The 27,179-nt window shown below is 43.7% G+C and overlaps 1 protein-coding gene across 1 annotated transcript in view; it reads left to right on the top strand.

Annotated features, from left to right (window-relative positions):
* gpc3 (glypican 3) overlaps positions 1-27,179 on the top strand; it is a 134,484-nt gene that overhangs the window by 87,810 nt on the left and 19,495 nt on the right. The window contains exons 5-7 of the mRNA XM_028588837.1: positions 384-526; positions 1,762-1,887; positions 8,809-8,920. Coding sequence (XP_028444638.1) covers positions 384-526; positions 1,762-1,887; positions 8,809-8,920 — 381 coding nt within the window. The remainder of the gene's footprint in view (positions 1-383; positions 527-1,761; positions 1,888-8,808; positions 8,921-27,179) is intronic.

The following is a 27,179-nucleotide window of genomic DNA, read 5'->3' as shown; positions in this document are numbered from 1 at the left end:
CTTAATTTTACACTTGCGTTTTTTTTGGAGCGTTATGATTATAAATTCGAACAAGGCGAACACGGCTGGCAGAGGATACAATGACTTGTTTGTCATGCAAATCCCCCTGCTTTCATCCCTCCCAAAAATAAACAAACCAAAACAGATGACAATTTGCGGAGGGGCTCAGCTGGGTAAGGCCGGCAGTTTGGCTGTTGACAGGTTCTTACCGTCTGCAGTGTCATTGCTATTAAGAGTTTGAATAAACAGGCTTAGGGCCAGGAACCGGGAGCAATGAAACATGAGTGGTAAAGAGGTTTTTTTTTGAGGGGGGGGAGGGGGACCTGAATTCCCTCACTCAACCCTGGTTTCTCATTTTCTCCCCTCTTCTCTTCCCTGTGCAGGTGAGCGGGATGTGTGGACACACTCCTCCGCGGGCCGCTCGCTCGGTGGGATCCCCTCCTGCACAGCCTCCCGCTGCCCCCGCGGCCCGCAACAGGCAGCCCCCATCCTCGGACTCTGATGAGACTCTGGCTGGCCTCCGCAGGTGAGGACATCACGAGCCGTAATACCGGAGCGATATATATAAGTCCTCTAAACAACACGATAATATTTTTTTATTCCTACCCTTAGTCTAAGGCTGTGTTTAGACGGAAACAATCGGAAGAGAAAACGCAAAAGTGGCGTTAGCGTTCTAACATTTTATTCCGCGTTTAGACGAGTGTTTTTTTGGGGGGGGAATCTACGTGCATATGGTGACGCAAAAGTGTGTGAAATTCGATGTAGTATGCACACCAGGCGGCTAGGTGGTAGTGTGAAGCACTGCCACGCAACACCACCAAGTCCGCGCCTGCGTAGAACCTTCCTTCTACTTCTCTCCCTGGTAGCGCGAAGCGAACAATAAAAGTTGACAATTTTGTCTGGTTAGACGAGGAGGTGGAGTTATTGCTCAAAACAATGCACACACACACACACAGCACACACGCGCACGGCACACACACGCGCACGGCACACACACATGGCACACACACGGCACACAACAACGAGATACTACATCTCAAGGGGTTATTCCTAATAAAGAATTTCCAACGTCGCACACACACACACACACACACACACACACTCGCACAGTGCATTTTTAAGAAAAGCACATCTGATAAAATATTTTGTCGTTTTCACCCGCGAGCGTATTCGTGTAAACAGGGCCTAATACAACCAACAGGAGCGTTTTCATAAATTAGCGCTGCTAGCGGTGGTAGAGTAGAGGGCGCCGCCTTTAGAAATGTAAATTTAAGTCATAATTGCTGCTTGAACAAACGACTTATGTGGGCGTTTTTTGGGGGAGGACAGTCTTGATAACATCCCTGACACTGTGGACAGGTTTCCTCCTATTTAAGGCTTTCTCCGCTTGAGTTTGAACAGGCTTAAATGAGCATCATGATAATGCCCAGCGTGGCTGCTGGCCTCGGCAGTACAATGGCCATATTAATGTCAATTAGGAATTGAAACACTGCTTATTCTTGCCTCTTTTACACTCTTTTTCTCAAGGGGGATCTCATCGACTTGCTTTCACTGCTATCAAGCTGAATTCCCTCTCTTTTCCTGTCTCTGCCTCTTCTTCTTTGTGTTTCTTCCCTTGTGACTCTCCTTCTCTCGCTGTAGGACAATTTATCTTTCCGCTTTCTTCTCCTTGCTGACGTGTGAGAGTCATATCCAGATTAACTGAAGTTTTATCCTTTGTCTCTCTCTATGTTGAACATTTCCTTTCTTTGCCTACCGCAGGGAGTTCATATCCGACTTGAAGGGCTTCAGCTCCTTCTACAGTGGTCTTGGGGAGGCGCTGTGCAGCCGTGAGCCCGCTCCAGCGAACCACTCCCTCTGCTGGAATGGGCAGGAGATGACAGACAGGTAAATCAGTGTCTCATTTGCCTGTATTGATTTATTAGCCATAAAACACACTGCTAACCCTATAGACAATCCCACTCCCCAGCACAGGCTATATATACACATATAGCCTGTAGAATGCTCCTGCTCAGGCTTATTGCCTTTCTAGACCAGGGGTCTTCAACATTTTTTTAAAACAAGGACCCGTTAACTAAAAGAGAGACGTAGCAGGGACCCCCTACTTCATACAGTATATTGTATAAAATAAAGTTGCATAACATGAAGCCTTTATACGTACCTTTTTTTTGTGCATAGAATACTAAGCTATTGAAATAGCCTAATAATTGTTGATATGATTATTTTAAATCATGTTGGATTCCTGTTAATACTTTTCAATTTTTGAAAAAAAAAACTTAATTTGGAGGCCCCCCTGCATTGACTCTGAGGACCCCCCAAGGGTCCCAGACCCCTGTTGAAGCTCCCTGTTCTAAACGATCAGTATGTAGCCTGCTCTGATTTCTAAATCCCCATCAGTCCAGCAGCACATTTCCAGTGGGAGAGTGTAGGTGAGCTGAAGGGTAAGTTTCCTCAGAGCTGATGAGCTTCACACGAGGGCCCCAACTCTCCCACTGAGTGTGAGTGTAAATCTTGACTTTGGCTCTATGGGATGTTATTAATGTCAGGCGTGCTGTCACCTTCTCCTCGCTTGGTTAATTGCTGTTTCGATCGTTCTCCCCTCCTTCATCCAACATCTCCTGTGCACCCTGCAGAACCTCATTTAGTTTGCGCAATATTTCACTTCACCCCTGTCCTTTGGCTCCACACATCATATCTTCCCACTTTTTCCGCCCGTGCCGTCAGCTGGCCCCAATTTCAATTTGGCTTAGATAGTTATAGATAACATCGTTTTTTTTGCTTTGTAAATTACGTGTGGAATTTAATCAATGCAGAGGCACACAATTCGAGACAACATGTTTTACCTCTTGTTCCCAAGGAGGACTGAGAAAAAATTCTGAGCTTTCTCCGACTGCTGAAAGAGAGTCTTGAAAAGAGTCTCAATCTGAGGGGGGACATCAGGTTGGCATGGGGGGGCAGAGCTGTCCTCGGGGGACGATTACAAGCTGGACCAAACAGCGTGATAGGAAGGTGCAGGGAGGCAGGAAAGGAGAGGAAATGATGGAGAGATTACAATGTCTCCAGGCAAGCAATTCTCTGTGTGTCATCTGGGAGGGCATATGCCTGCAAAATTCACTCGGGATACATTTTCACTCCTAGATTTGTTCTGGATCATCTTCCATTATCCTCCCAGATAGGACATTCTCCAGAGCCAAACATGACATTTATTCTCATATTGTCTCATGCAGATAAATTTAGATTGGGTGGGTGCGGGGGGACATAAGCGCTGGAGGGGTCGGGTACTGAATGTCTCCGATACTTCTTCTTTTTTCTTTTGAGCTAAATGTGGCGCTTTTTATCAGGCGTGTTTATCATCCCACCTGGAGCCAAGATCAGAGGAGCACCACTTCTCACCACATCAAAGCGCGTTACACTGATAACTGTAATAACAGATAGGATGCTGTGTCAACTCAAAACATTGAATTTCCATTCCTCTTTTGGATCTAACTCATGCGCGTGTGATAAGTGATAAAAGATTAGATGCTATGTCAACTGTGAACATTTAATTCAGGGAAATTTCCATCATTCCTGATCATAGTTTCATAAAATGTTGCAACAAAAAGATGACGTTCACTTGTACTGTAGTTCAGAGATCTTCAACAGGGGGTCCTCAGAGTCACTGCAGGGGGGCCTCCAAATTATTGTTAATTTTTGAAAGTTTTTCTAAAAATGTAAAAGTCTTAAGTGCAATTACCTCAAATGTGTACTTAAGTACAGTACTTGAGTAAATGTTACGTTAGTTACATTCCACCACTGGAAAAGTCTAAAACTAAATTTCATGGCAATCCATCCCATAGTTGAGATATTTCAGATATTCCATTGATATTGAGATTGGTAGGCTACACAATTAAAGAAGTTGTACCAATGTACTGTTATATTATTTTCAACTGTTGTGGTTGTTGTAGTGTGTTTCTAATGGCACTTACCCACTGCTAGTACCAGTTCCTCTCGGATCAGCTCGGCTCAGCCGTGGCCCCATCCTCGCTTTTCCATTGCAGATTACCGCCTCATGCGTGAGGTAAGCATGGCTGGTCGTCATAGCAATGCCGCAGGAAACTGCCGTGACCTAACGCGACACACACACACACAGAACGTGGAAGGTGCGTCACCTTTTGGTACCTTAGCCTGACGTGGTCATACTCAGATTCTAGTCAGAATAGGAGTCTGATGCTACTCCATTGGGCTGTGATTATGGAGCGTGTTTAAACCGAACCAGGAAAGAAAATGCTTCTGCACTCAATTGGATAGACCTACAACCAATCAGAGCAAGTATGTGATGTATGTGATGTATGTTGGGCCAGTTGATGAATTGAAGTTTTACCAAATCCCGTAGGAAGAACGGCAGAAACATCTTTCCGATCAACAAATGCCTTGGTCGCGGATCTCTGTTCCTCTTTTAAAATGAATGCGCTGTCATTATCTTCTATAACATCAGAAGATGATGATGGTTCCATCATCGTATAATGCCCGCCCTGACAATTTGATTGGTCCAAACTGCTCTGGTTCGAGCATAGTTGCTCCACAACGGATCAAGTCCAAATCGAACTTCCCAAACTCAAATGTTTTGGGCGGGGCTAAGTTCGGCCGGCATCCTGGCTAGGTATCGCCTCAGCTCGCTTGGAACCTCGACAGAGGTGATACTAAATAAAGTACCTGTTGGCAGGTACCTGGGACTTTTTTTCATAATGGAAAACCAAAAAAGGCGAGCAGAGTCCAGGCGAGTCGAGCAGGAACCATGTCATGGAAAAACGCCATTAGTCAAGACGAGGGTTGAAAGAAAACATGAATACCCCTGGAGAGGGCTTTTCCTTTTCTTTTACAAAGTGGAAAATGCCCCCAGCCAAATAATTTTATTTTTTTATTTATTCGGCCTTCTTGGAGACCTTGACTGGAGTCCTGCATGGGGCTCCAGTGGGGGACTCCATTGTTCTGCTGGGGGACTTCAACGCACACGTGGGCAATGATGGAGACACCTGGAGAGGCGTGATTGGGAGGAACGGCCTCCCTGATCTAAACCAGAGTGGTTGTTTGTTGTTGGACTTCTGTGCTAGTCATGGATTGTCTATAACAAACACCATGTTCGAACATAGGGATGCTCATAAGTGTACCTGGTACCAGTAGTCGGGGTGGGGAGGGGTTGCAGTTGGGTGGGCTGGGGATCTCATCGCTGCTCTTTGCAGATGATGTGGTCCTGATGGCATCATCGGCCTGCGACCTTCAGCACTCACTGGATCGGTTCGCAACCAAGTGTGAAGCGGTTGGGATGAGGATCAGCACCTCTAAATCTGAGGCCATGGTTCTCAGCAGGAAACCGATGGAATGCCTTCTCCAGGTAGGGAATGAGTCCTTACCCCAAGTGAAGGAGTTCAAGTACCTTGGGGTTTTGTTCGCGAGTGAGGGACAATGGAGCGGGAGATTGGTCGGAGAATCGGGCGCAGCGGTGCGGTATTGCATTCAATCTATTGCACCGTTGTGACGAAAAGAGAGCTTAGACAGAAGGCAAAGCTCTCGATCTACCGGTCAGTTTTCGTTCCTACCCTCACTTATGGTCATGAAGGCTGGGTCATGACCGAAAGAACGAGATCCAGGGTATAAGCGGCCGAAATGGGTTTCCTCAGGAGGGTGGCTGGCGTCTCCCTTAGAGATAGGGTGAGAAGCTCAGTCATCCGTGAGGAGCTCGGAGTAGAGCCGCTGCTCCTTTGCGTCGAAAGGAGCCAGTTGAGGTGGTTCGGGCATCTGGTAAGGATGCCCCCTGGGCGCCTCCCTAGGGAGGTGTTCCAGGCACGTCCAGCTGGGAGGAGGCCTCGGGGAAGACCCAGGACTAGGTGGAGGATTATATCTCCAACCTGGCCTGGGAACGCCGGGATCCCCAGTTGGAGCTGGTTAATGTTGCTCGGGAAAGGGAAGTTTGGGGTCCCCTGCTGGAGCTGCTCCCCCCGCGACCCGACACCGGATAAGCGGACGAAGATGGATGGATGGATGGATATTTTTATTTAACCTTTATTTAACCAGGAAGAATCTCGTTGAGATTAAAAATCTCTTTTTCAAGAGTGTTCTGGCCAAGGCAGGCAGCAGTACAACCACACATACAGTACATGCAAATACAAAATACACAGAAACACTAAAAACACAAAACAACTGAAGTCAACCAGAATCCTAAACACATCAGGTAAAACATCTACAGCCAGATGTGGCTGCCTCCAAGTCGAACAACATCCTCTTAAAAGCGACCAATGAGACTAGTTCAGTAAGTTTCATGGATTTCTGTAACTTGTTCCAGGCAGAGGGAGCAGCAAACTTGAATGCCTTTTTCCTCAGCTCAGTTCTAACCTTTGGAACAGACAGAATGAAAAGATCCTGGGAACGAAGATTGTAAGTCCCGGTACTGTTTACATTGATATAGGTCAGAAGGTAGGATGGAAGGAGACCTAGAATAGCCTTGTATATGAGAGTATGCCAGTGTTGAAGTCTCTGTGTTGATAAAGAAGACCATCCAACACGTTCATATAGTTCACAGTGGTGAGTGAGGGCTTTCATACCAGTGATGAACCTCAGAGCTCCATGGTGTACAGTGTCCAGTGCATGTAAACTTTTAAACGAAGCATGCATGTATAAAACATCACCAAAGTCAAGTACAGACATAAAAGTGGCATTGACCAGCCTCTTTCTAGATTCGAACGAGAGGCAGGATTTTATTCTGAAATAAAACCCTAATTTAAGTTTTAATCTTTTAGCTAGCTGCTCAATATGAAGGGTAAAAGATATAGATTTGTCGATTAAAATACCAAGATATCTGTATATCTGATACAGCCCCTTACACCTTTTTTTACGATATCATCATTCAGCCTGAAGAATAAAGTGTATTAACAGTAAAAGCCCGCACACCCTGACCTTTGATCACGTCTGTGTCTTTGCCACTGGAAGTGTGATCAGGTGGTGTGAAAAGCGTCAGACTCCATCATATATTTTCCTTCAACACCTCCCTCTGCTGTGTGCTCTGCTGTGAGAGACATCTCATTCAGACTGGACCTAATGGCATGGTAATTGGTGTTAGATTGGATTAGGTTATCACTGGAGTTAACTGACCATGATCAGCTCTGCTAGCTGCGAACAATAACACACAAACGATCAGATAACACACTGAGAGCTGACAACTGAGACTATCAGTGAAAAGAGAGAATAATTTAACGGAGACGCGCTACATTATGTCTCGGTAAAATGATATGACTGGCATCTATCGTGTGAAACACTAACCTGCCTGGGCTCCTTATCGTCACTCAAAATCTCCCTCTCTAAATCCTTCTTCCTTGACCCATATTCCCTTTTTTTTCTCTCCTTAATGGATCACACATCTCTCTCCATTATTAATGTGATAATTAGCAGCGGAGAGGGAGTGAGATCATGGCTAATAAGAAGAATAAATAACTGGGGAAATGTAATTTGAATTTAATGAAAAGTCTAGCTTAGGGGAGAGCGAAAGACTGATGAATGGAGATGGCAGGTGAAGGGTTTGTGTGTGTGTGTGTGTGTGTGTGTGTGTGTGTGTGTGTGTGTGTGTGTGTGTGTGTGTGTGTGTGTGTGTGTGTGTGTGTGTGTGTGTGTGTGTGTGCGTGTGTGTCGGGGGGTGCTCAGGGCAGTGTCACAGAGATAAGAACAGAGTATGACCTCATGCTTCCTGACCTTTTTCTTCATTACTTCTCTCTGAAAATCTTTTTTCTCCCACTTTGGCCCACTTGTCCTTCATCCTTCCAACATTTGCAGCAATATATACCAGGTGGCATTTACACTGAGATGTGACCTGTGCCCTCAGCACCACTCATATACCTTTGTGGTGCCTGGGGAAGACATGTTGACTCGCGCTCATCTTTAACACGCGTGTGTCATTGGTTAGCCTCCTCCTCAGAGCTGGGATGGGGTGGTGGGAAGGGGTTAATTCCTGGCATTGCCGAGAGCAAAGAAATACCTGCAGGATTGTTTCAGACTCACCAACTCCTCCTCTTGATAACATGCGCAGGTGTCAACAGAGTCGTGTTTCCTCAGTTACACGGAGAGACATGTAAGCACCTGCCTGTAGGCTGCTCGGAACTAAATATACCCTCGCTGCTAAAGCAGGACCACATCTACATCTGTGCTAATGTCCTCTCATTACCATCAGATAGGATTAAAAGCCGCTAATTGACCACTTTAATGTGCATGCAATTAATTATCAGCCAGACTTTGTGTAACATGCAGTTAAACTCCTTTTAGGATGTTTTTACCTCATGGCAAAACTCAAAAGTTGAAAACATTTAACACTTTGAACGTAAATACTTTCTTTCTAAGAAGTATGCAGACTTCACAGCTTTTATTGAAAATATAACAAGATATCTTTAAACATAAAAAAATGTTATCCCCTGTTTAACTTTATAGGCGTAATGTCTTCAGCAAGGGAAAAAGTCGGTCCTTTGGACAGGGTTGAGTTACAAATTAACTTTCCAGCTCTGCAGATCGGCCCCTAAACTAAAAAAATACACACACACACACACACACACACACACACACACACACACACACACACACACACACACACACACACACACACCAGAACTGTCATTCATCGCATCAACACTAGATGGGGATAAGCGCCTTGTTTGGAGTGATGGAGCAACAGTCAGTTCATTATAGCTTACACTCATGAAGCTTACATTGAGGTCTCTAAATTCAGTAAAAACTCCTCTAAACAATCCAAAACATAACAGCTGAGTCCATTTTCTTTCCTTGTCCTGTCAGGTTTCCTGGGCCGGGCCAGAAGCGACCGAATCCCGGCTCCGAGTCCCGAAGCAACAAGCCCCCTGAGCCGATCATCAGCCAGATCATAGACAAACTCAAACACATCAACCAGGTCAGCTGTGTGCATGCACCACTTGTCATAGTTCCTGTGAGTTCTGGTGTTAAAACTTGTGTGTCTTTTTTTTACGGTAAGTTTGAACACTTTCTCTCTTTGTGCACACACGTTGCCCTTTCCCTGTGTGGAGGCGAAAGGGTTTACCTAACTCTTAGTTCTACCTCTTGGTTCCCAATTGGACATTGATTTCCAAGCTGCTACAGGTCTGAACAGAACAAGTGATGGTGTGACATGAAGATGCCTTGTGTTGTAATGCACATATTAGAGAGGACCGCCGCTGACAATCACTGTTTCCACTGGGGTCCTGCGATGGTTAGAGGGTAGTCACCACTATCCTACAAAGGCCACAGAAGTAAGAACATCAGTAAATGCAATGACAGAACATGACTACAATTGTTGTCTATCCTGTAAAAAGATAGCAAGTTCTTTTGTTCTTGGCAAATAAAATAATTTAATATTTAGGGGCCATCCACACGGAAATGCTTTTCAGTGTAAACGTACACGTTTTGCATCGTTTTGGTCGATCGAATCCTGTAAACGCACTGCCTGAAGACGCACTTTTTGGAAACCTGGTCCCAGGGTCAAAAAAATTTCGAAGCCGCATACTTGCGTATCGATGATGTCATCGCCACACCCCTCGACCTCTAGCCTTCGACCTCTTATCCCGCAACGTCGTCTCTTAACAACAACAACCATTCACTATCGGCCCACACAAACAATTCTGGTTTCCTTGCACTAGCCATTTTCATCGTCTTCTTCTTGTATTTGGTTTCTTCTTCTACTGTCTGTTTATACACAGCGCGCAAGCTTTATGCGCATGCTCCGCCTCTTCTTCTCAGTTTTTTGGTGAATTTCTGTAGCAGAAACAGCGCCACCTATATGCCTAGAATATGAAGTAGCGTGTTGAGTCATATACAAATGGATCCGTTTGGACGCTAATATTCTTTAAACGATGCCAGGGAAGATGGGGGAAACTGATTGTTTTGGTACGTGTGGACGTGGCCCTAATCTGAAATGACACAGCAAGATTTATGATAATGATAAAGTGAAGTTACCTCATCAAATTCCTCTGTCATACGTTGGATGATCTCAGAGTTCTGCATGTTGCGAAACATTTCTCCACTGACGACACCGGATAAACACAGAGGAGTTAGACAGAAAATAATTTGACACAACGTGAAGTAGACCAACTCAGGGAGAAGATAGTACCAAAATATGTCTGTAGGACACACAGGTTCAAATGTTTTGCTCAATGTTTTTAAAAAGGGCAAATCATGGAGTAGGATAACTCAAAAACAGACGCACACATACCTTTACATCCCGAGCACTGGATGAAGAAATTGATGAGATCTAGCAGCGCAACATTCCTGTCATGTTTGTTAAGACTCAATCCTGTCACAACGAAAGAAGGATGGAAAATTTTAAAGAAAATCAATTAAACGTCCTATGACTATGCTGCTTTTTGGATGCTTTTAAATAGGCCTTAGTGGTCCCCTAACACTGTATCTGAAGTCTCTTTTATATAGACCTTAGTGGTCCCCTAATACTGTATCTGAAGTCTCTTTTATATAGGCCTTAGTGGTCCCCTAACACTGTATCTGAAGTCTCTTTTATATAGACCTTAGTGGTCCCCTAATACTGTATCTGAAGTCTCTTTTATATAGACCTTAGTGGTCCCCTAATACTGTATCTGAAGTCTCTTTTATATAGACCTTAGTGGTCCCCTAATACTGTATCTGAAGTCTCTTTTATATAGGTCTTAGTTCTCTGGGCGGCCAAAGCAGAGAAAGGGGAGGTAACCTTTCCCCTTATGATGTCATAAAGGGAAGATAATAGACACAGTGCTGTGTTACTTGACCAGGTTGTCCTGACCCAGGTAGGGATGTTAATGATTAGCCGTTTAACCATTTACCGACAATAAGAATTTTGACAGATATAAGTTCACTAAGGGCTGCACGATATGAGGAAAATATGCAACAACGTTGTTGAATATTACAGATACAGATTTTAAAGTGTACTCAGTTCCTTGTTGCTGCTTTTCAGTATTCTGCTAAAATACAACAACATGCTTGTTGAATTTCAAAAAAACTAAAAGAAATCCCTTTAACATTCTTTTATTGAACAATTGAACAAAACACAAAAGGCATCCTTGGGGGGAAAAAAGAATGATAGTTACATTTTAAAGTTCAGTTGTCTGCTAATACTCTCTTTCAACTAAATCAAAGTGAGTGTCTTCTGCGATATTTCGCTGTCTTTTGTGACGTGTATATACAGTATATTGTGCAGCCCGTTTTGTCAACGCCTTGCTCTTTTTAAACACAATAAAATGCTATTGACAGAAATATGTATATCTGTGTAACCAATGTTATATAGCTGTTATTTTGTGTCTCATCTGCACTGCTCAAAAAAGACAAAAACAACCTCTTATTGGACACAAATGCACCAAAATAGGAATCAGACAAGGAGACATTTCCTGAGGCTGATGTGGGGGTTGTTGTGACGGACAGGAATTATGTCCTCCATCCACAGTAAGCCCAAGCTGTCGTCAAGGCCGAAGCCCCCTTTTTTGGGTCATTGCAGTCGCCATGGAAACCACCTTTTGGAGTGAGATGGCTGAGTGCAGAGATCTAGGCTCAAAGTATGCCTCTGTGGGTAGATGTATCAGCCCACAGATCTGTCTGTATTTCCTGGTCCCTCAGGGTTACGCTTGTAGCTGGCTGTCAACACCGCTGACCACCGCTGACCCCCCCACACACACACACATACTTCACACACACATACTTCCTGCTGTAAAGTGTATTTGTGTGTGTTAGTGGTTTTTTTTCTGCATGTATGTGTTTGAGCTCCTGAGTGCTGCAGGCCTGTCACAGTGGATTACAATCCTTCTCTCGTGTTTAAACAACCTGAGAGATCCAAAGAGCAAATGTGCCCCCCATCCCCTCCCCCCCCGACAACCGGAGACCCTCAAGAAAAATACAGAGGGTTGTGGTTTGAGACGCCGTCATTTTCTTCAATTACTCATGCTGTATTACCTCATGAGTGCTTCGTCCTGCTGTAAGTAAGAGGAGCGATACTTGAACAGGGGTATGAGGTGTTTACTTACCCCCTACCCTCTTCAAAACCCCGCACGGGATTCATCCTAGATCTCACACTAAATGCTTTATGCAGGTTTAAAAGATGATTCCAGTTAGAGCTGCAAAAGATGAATCGATTAATCAATTAGTTGTCAACTATTAAATTAATCACCAACTGTTTTGATAATCGATGAATACTTTTTTTTTTGAAATTCTCTGATTCTAGCTTCTTTAATATTAGAATATTTTCTAACTTCTTCTCTCCTCTGTGACAGGAAACTGAATATCTTTGAGTTGGGGACAAAACAAGACATTTGAGGATGTCATCTTGGGCTTTTGGGAAACACTGATCCACATTTTTCACCATTTTTGTGACAACAATCTATTTCAGTTTACTGTACACAAATGTGGGTAATATATTTATAGTTTAGTCTTTAATACTCTTTGAAGAACAACTTCAACTACACTTAAATTGTTATGCTAGTTTATTCAAACCACTTTGGCAAGTATGTTAAGTACGCTGGTTGGTTGCATGTTACAACGTCCAGTTTGGGTAATAATTTGACCCTTCTGATTTCTTTTTAGCAATGTTGCAACATTCCCATGCCTCAGCAGTTCATTTTGTTGAGTATGATGTTTTTTTTTTTTTTTAAATACCAATAGGAATGGTGGCCAAAACTACACAAATTATAACCCAGTGTAGTTGTGAGTGTTTATTGTAATAAACTGGAAACTCTCTCTCTCTCTGTGTGTGTGATCAGATGCTCTCAGTAACCTAGTCTGGATCAACCGAAGAACATTTCCAGGATAATTGCCTGACATCCTGCGCATGTTCCTCACCTTCCGCTCTCTGTGTGTTGCCGTTCTCAAACTCCGTCAACAAACTTTGAGCTAGCGATCTACATTTCGCATGATTTTGTGCGACAAGGCAGGCCTGCTTGGTTCTTTCGGGAAATGATTGTAAAGATTTACAAAGAAGATGTTTACGGCATTAACATTTACGCTCTAACTGGGACGTTTTGGGACCGATATGGGAGGATTGCTACAGACAAAATACACACGGCGATACACTGGTAAGAGTAAATTACGTTTTACCGCGTATCCAGCAAATTGACATTGCTCACGTTACTTTTGCGGGGTTCAAATGTTCAAAACAAGTTCCTTCCCGAGACTATTCTGCTTGAGCCACCTCGCTGCATCTGGAACTTAGCGCCGCCCAAGACAATTGTGATTGGTTTAAAGGTGCTCTAAGCAATGTCACGCATCTTTTAGGCTACAACATTTTTTGTCACATGCATCAAACATCTCCTCACTATCCGCTAGCTGCCTGTCCCCTGAACACACTGTAAAAAAACGCGGTCTCTGTGGACAGCCCAGGCTCCACAAACGCTAACAAAAACAAACTGTGCCAACCTGCACCACCAAACATAACAAACAGTGTTCCAGCGTTCCAGCCAATAACCGACAAGAAGGGAGGGGGGAGGGGACGGGATAAGGAGGATGGAGGGGCGAGCTAGCCTCATTTTGTTTGAAAATACTTTGAACGTCAACAAGAAGTGGCGTCACCCAACATCGCTTAGCGCACCTTTAAAGAAATGCAAACAACCCAAAGCAGTTTTCTTTCTCCTGTCCCAGATCGTATGTGTGGAGTATCCAGACCTTACTCCACAGCGCTGTGGAGATAGGTCTCGCAATGCGAGACTACCAGTAACCTAGTACTCGTTTCTCATTGGCTCCCATGTGGTACTGATGACGCGGCATACATGTGAACATTTATTGGGGGTTGGATTCTGTTTACGTAAACGCCTGATATTTATGCAGATTGACTATCCACATGGGAGCTTTTAATCCTATTTCTGATGACCGTACAGCAGAGTCCAGCACATTTATGCTTGAACTCCAACTTCCCTTTAGATCTCGACATCAATGTGCTGGATTAACATCTGACAAAAAAAAACTGACTGAGCTTGATTGCATATTTCATGTGCAATAAAACTCTTTATGACTCATAGCCATTTGTGCAGAAATCAGATTACACAAATATTTGCACTACAAATCATCACTATGCTGGTGTACACAATATAACAGGAAAGCTTCACATGATGCAATATAAAACAATAGTCCTGTAATAAAAACTAGCCATGTGAAGTTTCCAATATAAAAGTGTTCTGAGAGAGCTCACTCAACTTTATGGAAACTTTTGAGGTTTCAATTTATGGTGTTTATGTTTCATTTTCCATTATATTGTAAGCTGTTGTTTTGTCTAACCATTTGTATATCCATTTTGGACATTTGCAAACATGTTAGAAACAAATGTACTGTTCACTAAGTAACAACGAGACTAAGAGGCTACAGCCATGCTAGTGGTTCAGTGAGGTGATACTGAGGCAAGGCGGTGTTTTAAAGGGTAGACGCTCCATATTCATGCGCCATCTTGAAATTCGTTAGCCGGTAAGGGACATACAGGACATACCGCTCCGCCTTTCTCGTCTTCGCTGTCACATGATAAACTCACATCTGCTGCTAATGCTGCTAATGGGTATCGTAGCTTCCCGGCCCCGGCAAGTTTGAAGAAGGAAACATGGAGGACCACACGTATTCAAAATCCAAAATTCAGGAACAGGAGTCTTCTTCTTTGCCCAGAACAAGAAAAAGGATGTTGAAAAGAGCAAGAGACCGGCGTCATCATAAAAAAGAGTGAACATTGGAGCTGCCTTCCAAAGATGGAAAGACCTGATGAAGGAAAAGGGGATCAAAAGAGACGCCCAACGGCTACCGTAGCTGTAATACGTACTTTGAACTGCGTGGTGCGAGAGAGTTGATTGCGATATATGATCTCAACGCTAGATGGGAGAAGAGATGAAAAGTTAGTGGGTCGTCAACGTTATTACAATTCATCCTGAGGGGACCACGAATGATTGTAAAAATGTCATCAATAAATCCCAATAGGTGTGGAGACATTTCACTCAAAACCTCGTGATGGAGCTAGTTGAAAAGTCAAATCAAATAAACAGAAAATCAAATATCACAATATTTTTGACCAAATACCTCACTATCGATATTGCAGTGATATTTTAGGGTTGACTATTGGTGCTTTTAGAAAATATTTAGACAATGGTATTTTTGATAAATAATCTTCAGTAATGTGGATATAATGACTAAGTGGATAAAGGCAAATAATAGAACTGCGAAAACAGTCTGGTAAGTTATGTGATGAAATCACTTTACTGTAATGCAGCCTTTAAAACCAGGAAAAGACAACACTTATTCCATATTACGATATCCAAAATCTAAGATGATATCTCGTCTCATATCACGATGTCGATATAATATCGATATATTGCCCAGCTCTACATCAAAGTTATTAGGATACATCATCTGGAAACCATGAACTTCTTTACAAAATGTTGTGTCATTCCAGCTAGTAGATATTGAGATATTTCTCTGGATCAGTGAAAGTTTTGACCCGATGACACCATATTAAAATCATCTCATCAGGGGATCACCAAATCATTAGGATTTCACCTGAGGGAACCATGAATCTCTGTACAAATTTTCACGGCAATCCATCCAACACTTGGAGTTGGAGATATCAAAGTAGTGGACTGACCGATCCATAGATCCATGATGCTAGCGTGACAACAAACTGCCAGTAGAGAAGGCAGATGTCAGAGGAAAAACCCTTATACTTGCTTTATAATCCTGCTAAATGTTTATTGACTATACACAGTATTTCACGGTCCTAGCTGCTCTGAGCCGGCATGTTGTAAACAACCTCTGAAAGCACTGGAGAAAGTGATGTTGTTTAGTTAAAAGCAGTTTTACAAGGTCTCCGCCTCCCTGCCAGTTGAAAGACCACCAGCTCTGGATGTTGCAGGGCTAAAAGCAAATGGATTAATTAACCATCTGATATGAGAGTAGGCCACAACTCACAGATAATTACTTTCATCTGCCCTGTTTATATGCGGAGTGTATGAGGGCAGGCCAACAATGAGATAGTATGTGTAATGTTCCTGGAAGTCAACCAGCAGAGTGCCATGCTGATTAAAAACTGCAGTATTTCAGTCTCATGATGTCGTCTGTGTGTTTGAGCATCGTGTACAGTGTGTTCCGAGCTGCAGACTGAAGAATGTGCACATTATTGTACTTTTTATACGCATTCAGCTCCACATTCAGGACATGGGTCACTCACATACTGCTCTTTACAAGTCCTATAAGACTCTTTTATCCTGCACAGGTTTTCCATTTGAATGAACATTATTCTCCTTTTGGTGCAAACGGTGAGCACAATCAACGGTTCTTCCAGCTTGGGCTGACCCACTCTCTAACCACAGATCAGTCCCAGCCCACAGTATGCGTAGACTGTGCCATAAAATATAAGGGCTACTCTCTTAAACAGCGAGGGGAACATGGGACCCCTCAAAAGAATCCACTTTCTTCCAACTTTAATCCCACTGATGTTTCATTCCTCCACTCCTAAGTGCTCCGTGACGATGGCCCTGTGTAATGAAACTATGCAGCGGAAATGTGTCATTTCTCACGTTGTCAGTGTTGATCAGAGAATCAGCAGATACATAGACAGTCTGGCAGGGAGAGCCTTGCCTTTGTGCCTTTGTGAGGCTAAACTAAACACCAGAAGAAGAAGAAGAAAAAAAAAAAACCTCAGTGCCGGTCGCCTCAGCTTGTAAAACAACGTTTTCTCACGCCTAAAGCAGCTGATGTCATGACTGAGCCATAGCCAAGTTTAAAGTGAACTGTGCACTATAAATGGATAAAGAGAAATGGCTTTCTCCTTCGGTTATTGCTTCTCGACTTGGAATCTTTAAACAGTGCAGGACTGTGAGGAGCCGTGGACATTTCTGTGCATGCTTACGCTGTGTAACAAATTCCTGTGCGAGGTCCTGTCTGAGTGCTGTGCCCTGTATATACGCAGCGTGTTAAAGCTGATAAAGAGCGCACATCGACACGCTTTCCTCGGCTGTGACGTCAAGTTGAAGGTTTTCTGTGATGCCAGTCTGACAAAGTCTCGCTGTTTTCTTAATGAGAACTTTGCCGTTACTGTGACACTGCATTAATGCTCCCATTTTGCAAAAAACCCGAGTCCGTTCCCTTGTGCAGAGACAATCGTGGAGGCAGCACTCTTAAATTAGAACATTATTTTGGTGTTCTTGTTCTGAGGAGATGAGTTGATTTGTTTTTCTGAACATCTGTTTAACTTCCCAGCGTATCGTGTTTCTCCTCTGAACGACTAATCTCACAGGAGATGGTTGAGCTAGTGGCAAAATGGAGCAATTATGTGATTGGTCTTTGATTACAGAGCATTTCCCACTCATTTGTCAGATGAGTTTGCCATTTGGAGGGTCAGACCTCCTGGGACTATTCTGACAGCCTCTTCTTGGCTATATGACACTCTTTGTAGGGATACATTTGGAATACCAAAGATATGAAAGACATCTTTGTGAAGATTTTTATGAATCCCCCTCGGCAAAACACAATTATTTCATCTTACACTGTTAAAATTGCTCTGTCATTTGAAGAATAACAAACATTGCGTGCCAAAGTTTTTTGTTTTTGCACCTTTTTCCCATGTTTCAGCCTTCACTCCCATCATTCTGTTGCCTTTCTTTCCATCTCCCCAGCTGTGCTGAGTTGTGTGTGACAGACTCCAGCTCTGTCGCCCTTCCCTCCTCCAGCCCCCGCCTTCTCCCCTTCTCCTAAACCCCTAGACCCCCCTCCCCCCAGCTTCCCAGTCTAATTGAAGCCAGAACCTGGGAAAATCCTGCAGGTAGGACAGGAATCCAGGGTGGAAAATAAACCAGATCCCGAGCGCCACAAATTCCATCACGCAGACTCACTTCCTCCGAGCCACCAGAGCCTGGGCAGCGTGTGCTCAACACCTCGTACATGCTCGTACAGAATACGCTCTTTAATATATAACTCGCACACACACTTGAGCTTGGACAGTTTTTACCGTGCACACTTGCGGCAGTTAATCTTACACACACGTAGTTAGGAATATGACTACAGCAGATACATTTCCAGTTCACGGCACAGCAGTGACACACTGTCGCTATGAAATAAAGCAACGTCTCAAATATGCTTTGAAATGTGTGAACAAACACAGTGCTGTGTGTATTATAATTACAGTAGCGATAAAATGGAAGCTGCTTCATGACACGGCGACAAGCGGTGGCCTTCTCCTGCAGGGTGTGCTTACTATCAGACTAATAGACACCATGGGTGTTGGACTAGGCCTGCTGTTTTGTAAACTTACACTTGCTAACCTAGCCATTATGCACGCTCCAGTCAAAGAATCTGACTTGTGTTTGATGTTATTTACTGAGGGTTTTTGAAGCGTTATTTAATATACCCCCTCGGGGGCCTTCGTCCTCTCGCCTTCCTAGTTTTTATGTGTGTGAAGTACGACTGCCCTGGAAGCGGAGGAGGAAGGAGAGTTGTTACGCTGCTATATTTGTGTGCAGGGATAAGCCATGAGGGTTCTTTAAATGAAGTGTGACACCTGGTGTAAACCTCCGCGGAGCTGCAGGGCGCTGGTAGGGGCAGAGTCGGTATCCCTGTTAGAGCACCACACACGCATGTTATCCTTTTTGCTTTCCGGAGACTCCTGACTTCATGGTAGGTTTAGGATTTGAGGAGTTATGAGGAGTTATGGTTGCTTAACTTTAGGAATCCAACCCTCAGATACCCTACCCCCCCCCTCACCCCCACCCCTACCTACACACACACACACACACACACTCACCCACCCCTCTCCCACCCCGGCTTTCTCCCCTGCTGGCTGGGAGGTCAGACAGAGCATGTGAGGGCCCTTTTCCTCCCAATTAGTCTGCCTGCTAATGAGGCCAAACCATCCCTTCTACCACTGCTGCCACCCATTCCTCCTTACCTCCATACCTCCACCTCTCCCTGCCCCCCCATCAGCCCTGAGGCCCGAGCCAGGGTCGCCTCTCTCTACCCATTGCGCCCCTTTTGCTCCCACACCACTACCACCCCACTGGGTGTAATTATCACGCAGCCGGCTTATAAAAACCTGGCTGCACAAGCCAGGCACCCGGCTCGCTAACCAGGAACCACAGCACATACACACACACACACACACACACACACACACACAGAGAGAGGTGAAAACGGTGTGTGCTGTGGGCTTTTCATTCTCTCAATCTAATATTTCTTAGCTTTTTGTTGAACTGTCAGCGAGCACAGACATGAACAGCTGAGTCTTCCTGCTGCGGTCCCTCATCTGATCCACACATCCTGGGCTTGTTGTCACTGGGCACAGTCACGTGTTACAGTCCCCCCTGAATGGGGCCAGGGGTCACACTTCCTGTTTCCTGTCTCTGCTAGGTCATCAGAGGGTCTCCCTGTGAGGGTCAGAGACCTCCTCTGTTCCTCCTCTGCCTTTTGTTTGGGCCGGTGGGGGGGGGGGGGGGACACAGCAGAGTTAAGGCTCCTCTCCGGACCTGTCAAAGTGTTAGCACTTTGTCGGTATGAGGTACTTCCCCTGAACCCCACTTTGCTATTTTCCAGCACTCTCAAGCCATTTGCTCTGTTTTTCTGTAAGCTTTTAGATAAGCTAGCTGGCAGCAGAACAGCTGCTTGTAGCCTTGCAGCCCACTGAAGCTCGTGCAAGCACAGGCCACTCCACCCTCTGGTCTAGGCTTACCCAGGCCAGCGTCCGCCGGCTCGCGATAGGTGTGATCACGGGGCACGCAGTGACAGTCTGCTGATGTTGAAATGGAAGGTTTCTTAGCAACACATGACTTTGGGAACCACTGCGATAACGTGTAAAGCAGACAAGCAGCAGACAAAAAGAGATTGTCTGGGGGGCGTAATCTGATTTAGCAACCAGCGGCCTGTGCAGGAAGGGGACGTTTTAAACTATTAAACCCCATGCAGACAATCAGGAACATTCACAGACATAAGTTAAGTTTTCATTTGGTTTGCCTCAAAAAAAGATTGAAAATTGTTGTCATACCAGATAGATTTAATACTAAGGGGACTTAACCCTGTGTATTCATGCGCTGCTTTCATCTGAACTGAGAATGTCTGGATAAACAGAAGACACAATGGTTTATTCTTCCAGAAGATGAACTGGCAACAATTTATTTAATCTACTATTTTTAATATATGACGAGGGTTTAGGAGTTTTCATTAGCTTTCAAAGATGATCTACCATAGGAACAAAGTCACTGCCAACAGAATCTAAACATTCATTCAGGATTCAGTCCAAACTAGAAAAATCTGGATATGGCCTTGTGGGCTTAGCCAGAAAGGTGGAGTGGACACACGCCCAGTTTAACACTCGACTGGAGAGCTCCTTTTTGTCTTCTCTGTGTGTTCTGTTCCAACTTGAATTAACATCAGGAAATTATATCCCGTCTGCATTTACTGTCTGTGGCTGGGCTCCCGTTGCGTGAAATACCCGGCCGCGGACAGATAGAGGAAGACAAGACGAGGAAAGAATCAGAGAGAAGAATGCAAGTGCATACGTCCTCCGCCTCTTTACGTTACAGATTCGATAAAAGTTGAGTAATCAGAGCGGGTAGGACTGCAGGGCAGGCTGCGTCGTCCGAAAACGTCGGCTCTTCCTGTCAGCGTGCTGAGGAGCTTTCCATGACTCACTCTGTGGAAAGTGCCTCCTGTCATTCCTCTGTCTGCCTGTCTTTCTCCCATGGTGTCCCTCATTCATTCCCGCTCTCCTGGCCCTCTTCTCCAAACAGCACGTCTGCAAACTTGATACGAGCGCAGCAGCTCAGTATACATGTGGGGATTAGGTGTAAGGAAAGTCCATTTCCTTCATTTGTCATGAAAAATAGTCTGTGCTGAAAAGTCATGTGTCTACACACTGACCCGGGCACCTCCGCTGATTTAATAATAGAGCCTACAGTCTGCTGTACAGTTTTTGGCTTTACAGGAGCGCAAAGATAAATAGGAGATAATTAGAGCTGCAGCGTGTTTCTAACCAGAGCTCTGAATGCCTAAAGTATGCATGTTACATGATAGAAAAAGACTGATTACTTCTCTCACTCAGCACCATTAAAAATGAAAGGATAACTTCAGTTTATTTCGGGATTCATGTTCTTAGTTTGGCCACATTTTTTATTGGGGATGATAAGATTGTAATAAACAAAGTAAATCACTTAGACTTGGGAATTGCAACACTGCTAAAAGGAACTCTTAACAGGGCAAGAAACACAAGCAGTGAGATGAAAGGTTGTAAACTAAACCCCGGGTTAGCCAAACTTATTTGGAGGAGAAACAAAGTCAAGTTATAGACCAGTTGACAGATAGACTTTCTCGTGAACTTTGACCTGCTGTATTTTCTATAGGTAGCTTGAATACAATCTGATTGTCGAAACACTTGTTTCTTGCCCTACTTTGTTATAGCAATACTGCCCCTGTTTTCAGATCTCAGCAATTGCCAAATGATGGCCATAACTAACTAAGCAGTCGTGTTTCTGGCCGCCTGATGAATCCACACTCCGTTTATGTCTGGTTTCCACTAGGGGTGTGACTTTTCACTGGTCTTACGATACGATTCGGGGTCAGCCCTATGTTCCCCTAGCCCCTATGGTCCCACGTTTCTAAGAATTTATTTTCACAGAAAATTAGGCCCTATGTTCCAACAGCCATATGTTCCCACATTTCTAGGACATTTTCAAAATTAGGTCTTGTGTTCCTACATTTCCCTTCAATTTAAGCCCTATCCTCCCACAAGATTTTTTAGGGTTAGGGTTAGGGGGATACAATCTGATACAAATTCATGAAAAGGGAAATGTGGGAACATAGGGCCTAATTTTGAAAGAAATCTTAGAAATAGGGGGGGGTTCATAGGCACGCTCCCTTCAAATCAATTGAATATTACTATGCATCACAATGCGTCCCCTCCTCAATAATATACATTGCTAAACATGGTTTTCACTGACACAAAAGACACTTTATTTTTAAAAGACACTTCCTGAATGTAGCGGAGTCTGTACACAGCAGCCAACAGACAAAAGGCAAAAACACAAAAAAGCAGGGACCGGAAAATCAACAAGATACATCAGTAGGCAATAATCAGTTATGGTCTGTCACGGCTTTGTTGCAGAATCGTCCACATCCGCATCGCCACGCATCAATAATTAATTTCAACACCCCTAGTTTCCACCAACTCCTGAGGGAAATATCTGGCTCTTTAGCTGCTAAATCCTCCACTACTGTCCTGTCCAGTCCCGTCTCGTCAGTTCTGATATCGTCCCGTCTGTTGTCTGTCTGTCACCTCGTCGCGTTTTATGCGATATGTGTTACACTCCGTACGTGGTGCTTTAATCCCCCCTGCCCTTATATGGATCCAAGGTCTCACTAAAACAGGGTGAATGGTTACGGTAGGACAACAGTAAATGCACTGAATGTAAATCTAAATCTGAATGTAACATATGGTGTATATAAAAATATATTGCTTTATTAAAAATAAAGTTGTAGAAAGAAAGAAGGAAAAAAAATGTCATTAGCTATTTGCTAACTTTGTCTATGTGGTGTTTGGTGCAGCTAGCACACAATGAGTTTGAAGAGCTTTTTTTCTGCTGAAAACAGCTATCCTTCTACGAGATAAATGAGTGCGTTGAGAGTGAACCAAAACAATAAAGGTGATGGTGATAAATCCAAAGTAATGAGCTGAAAGACGTAAAAAGCTATGCGAGCTGAGGGGAACTGCCGAGTTGTACTTTCCTGTGGGTTTTTGTCACTGAGTCTATCTGACCAATTGTTTATGCAGCTTAGTAACTGTATGATTGTAAACCTAAAGATCAGGTCACATGTTTTCATCACTATGTTCGAGTAAAAACAGCATGTGATGACTGTGTGCATTTTAAGTCTTCAACTCAGAGCAATTATGGAAACCATCAACATTTTGACAGCGAAACCATGGCTTAGAATACTCTGCTTGGGAACCTAAGCCGTAAATTCTGCAGATTAGATTTGTAGACAAGATGTGTTGAGGCATTGATAGAAAGATCCAGAGCAGCAGATTCCGTCTGGGCCCAGTCATGAGCAGCTTGCCCAGACATGTCCTTTGCGCCGAGAGGAGGACATAACACAGGGCCTGATCCCAATCACACACACTGACAACAAGACCCTTTTTTTCTATACGCTTTCCATCTTCATTACTCATCATCTCCCTGTTTCACTCCCAACATCACTCTATCTTCAGATTTTGTCCTTTTTTCCTGTGACTTGTGAACCAGGCTCTTCTTCTTGCCAGCTCGTGTAAAAGACCCCCAGCTGATGATCAGTGAGGGCAGGTTGATTTCCTAGCAGTGTGGGCCGACCAGCGGCTGGGCTCAGAGGCTCAGCTGCAGCTGTCGTGTGTGTCGAACAGTGACCCTGGGTGGAGTTCATGTCATATGTGGGAGGCAGTGACAGACTTGCGGTTTCTGTGTCTCTGTCTGGGCTGGCCTGCATTGAGCAATCGGCCACATGTTTGGGCTTTGTGTGCAGCTTTTGAACCCGTGTTTCCTTGGTGTGACTTGCGCTTTTGTGTAAAGGGGAGGTGAACCGCGTGGCCTCTGGGATGCCTATAGCCGTCCTGATTACACGTTCTGTGTGTCCAGCTGCCCGTCCAAGCCAGCTCCCGATGCAACTCTCAAAACACAGAGGAGAGAGGCGAGTGAGAGCGCTAGATTCCCTCGCCTAATGGAAAACATACTGAGCATTTCTCTTTTATTTGTTTCCTCCCTGTTTCCCTTTTTTTTTCATTGCAGAAGATTCCAGCCCTGAGCGACTTGAGGTTTCTCCCTCTTGTGGTAAATCTGGAGGCTCTTGCCGGATCACGCTGTGGCTCAGCCATGCCAAAAGCGCAGCATCACTTTCGACACAAACATACATCCCACCCCTCCCCGCTACCGCAGCCGTGGCATAGGCAGTCAGCCAGTGGGCAGAAGCCACAGCGCTCTGCCACAGAGGCTCAAAGAGAGGTCCTGCCCCCTCAAGTGGAGAAGGGCACGGCTCGCTGCTAGTGCTTATTTAGGCCACAGCTATGATTATGCAGTCAAATTATTATTTTAATTTCCAAAAAACAATTTTTTGTTACTTTTTCAACTGCCGTCCATCTGCTGCTATTTTTTTCTTTTATGTTCTTGATCCTGCTTCCCTCACATGTGTGTCTGAAACTGGATTTTCAATTCCAAATTCTCTCTGATGCTGTTGTGTTTTTAGCCGTGCTAGCAGCAGGCTGTAGGGATGGATGGCAGTGTTGGCCAGTTGGCCGGTCACCGCGTTTTGCTTCAAACTAAAATAGCTCAACAACGATCACGTGGATTGCCATGAAATTTGGTACAGAGACTGATGTTCCCCTCAGAATGAATTGTAATCACTTTGGGTATCCCCAGACTGTTTTTTTCTAGCTCCATCATCAGGTCAAAATACTAATAATAATACTTTAGATTATGACCAAATATCTGCAAACCTAATGACTACCATCAGCCTCAGATGTACTTTGTATTTAGAGCTTATTAGCAAATGTTAATTAAGATAAAATAGACTTTATTAATTCCAAAAGAAATTATTGTGCCAGAGATTGCTAAAAGATTACAACTACATACACATACATACATACATACATACACATATATACATACATACAGTACATACGTACATACGTACATATATACATACATGCATACATACTATGGTGACCGACACCAGGAGCGGCTTCAGCCCCGAATGTTTTGAGTGTAGCCCCGAATGTAACTCTGTCCAGTTTATTCTTCCGAGGCGAATGGAACGGGCAGCTACGTGCGGGGTCCGACCATGCTGTATTTGTTGCTATCACCTAGCAACCGTCTCTTCGTGAGGAAACCTGTAAAAGGGGTGAAGTTTTCGGAGGAATCATAGCCAAATCAGTCTTATACAGTGATGCCATCAACACAAAGTTTAGGAGCGCAATACTAATGATTTAGTTTGAAGTTCCCGTGACGTGACGTTTCCAGTCTACGGTTCAGACTCAAACACACGGAGCTCTGAAGCAGACCTGTGGGTCTCTTAGTGTCCACTCTCTCTGTAAAATGCAGCGCAGCTTCAGGTTCATGGATGCGCTCAGCTGTGGCCATGCTGCGGCAGATGTGTTGCGTTTGTGCTCCGTGTGTTTCTGTAGTTTCGGGTTTCCACCTCCGACTTAGAGCAGCGTACAGCCACTTCCATAGCTAAACAATTTGTCTCATTCAGAGACCAGAGACCCAAACGGGGCTCTGTGTCTGTCAGAAGATCTGAGATCTACCGTATCAGCAGAGCAATCGCGTAATGCACAGCAGACTATGGTGCAGGTATAGATTCTTTTCTGAAATATAGCTTGTGATTTTATTCTTGTAATAGCCTATTATCACTTTATTTTTCTCAAAATATCACGACTCCTCCAAATCACAGAGAACACTACTGTGTTTATATACTTTGAATGTGCACAAAGTTTTGGAGCAGTAAATCTTGCTCAAACATCTGAAATATTACAGTCCAGGGGTTTATTAATAAATTAAAATGAATGAATGTATCATTGAGGTGAATAATTGTCATATGCACATTAAGGAGGTTACTTAACCAACAAAAGACGCAAAACAGGAGGTAAGAGTAAATGATGCCTATAGGCTACATGTGTGCTGACTCAGATATAATTAGAAAAGTCCATCCAAAGGAGAATAAATAGTTGAAAGCAATACAGAATGCCTGACAGCCTTACTGCAATATATTCCATTATGTTTTTATATTTGGATTGTAATCTGTTTCTCTTTCAATAAAGATCTTTGCAGCATACATTGATTCAGAAAAAGGTAGAAATAGGTGCATAAAAATTCACTAGAATAATATATAATTAATATTGTAATAAATAACACTTCAAAAAATCTTTTTTAGAAAAAATCTCAACATAAATCTCACACTAAACTGAAAAAGGCTGTTACTGCAATTTTGTTAATTTCACAGGAAAAATCACTTATTATTAGACGAGGAGCCTAGGATCAAAATAATGAAGTTACTGTCTGTGTCTGTGTCTGAACAGGGCTGGCACATGTTCACGTTAAAAAGCGTGTGCGTGCACAAACACACTACGGTCAAAAAAGTGTGCCGGTTTTAGCTCCAGGAAATCTGGTCACCCTAATACATACACACATGCATACATACATACATACATACATACATACATACATACATGCATACATACATGCATACATACACGCATACATACACACATACATACACACATACATACATACATACATACATACACACATGCATACATACATGCATACATACATACATACATACATACACACATACATACACACATACATACACACATGCATACATGCATACATACATGCATACATATATACATACATACATACACACATGCATACATACATACATACATACACACATGCATACATACATACATACATACATACATACAGTACATGCATACATACATACATACATACATACACACATGCATACATACATACATACATACACACATGCATACATACATACATACATACATACATACATGCATACATACATACATACATACAGTGGTGTGAAAAAGTGTTTGCCCCCTTCCTCATTTCCTGTTCCTTTGCATGTTTGTCACACTTAAGTGTTTCGGAACATCAAACCAATTTAAACAATAGTCAAGGACAACACAAGTAAACACAAAATGCAATTTGTAAATGAAGGTGTTTATCATTAAAGGAGAAAAAAAATCCAAACCATCATGGCCCTGTGTGAAAAAGTGATTGCCCCCTAAACCTAATAACTGGTTGGGCCACCCTTAGCAGCAACAACTGCAACCAAGGTTTGCGGATAACGTGCAATGAGGCTTTTACAGCGTCCTGGAGGAATTTTGGCCCACTCATCTTTGCAGAATTGTCCTAATTCAGTTACATTAGAGGGTTTTCAGCATGAACGGCCTTTTTAAGGTCATACCACAACATCTCAATAGGATTCAGGTCAGGACTTTGGCTAGGCCACTCCAAAGTCTTCATTTTGTTTTTTCTTCAGCCATTCGGTGGTGGACTTGCTGGTGTGTTTAGGATCATTGTCCTGCTGCAGAACCCAAGTTCGTTTCAGCTTGAGTACACGAACAGATGGTCGGACATTCTCCTTCAGGATCTCTTGGTAGACAGCAGAATTCA

The sequence above is a fragment of the Perca flavescens genome, chromosome 10 (assembly GCF_004354835.1).
Source record: "Perca flavescens isolate YP-PL-M2 chromosome 10, PFLA_1.0, whole genome shotgun sequence".
NCBI classification, from domain to species: domain Eukaryota; kingdom Metazoa; phylum Chordata; class Actinopteri; order Perciformes; family Percidae; genus Perca; species Perca flavescens.
Note: the sequence above shows the minus strand (reverse complement) of the source record. Positions and strands in the feature narration are given on the sequence as shown.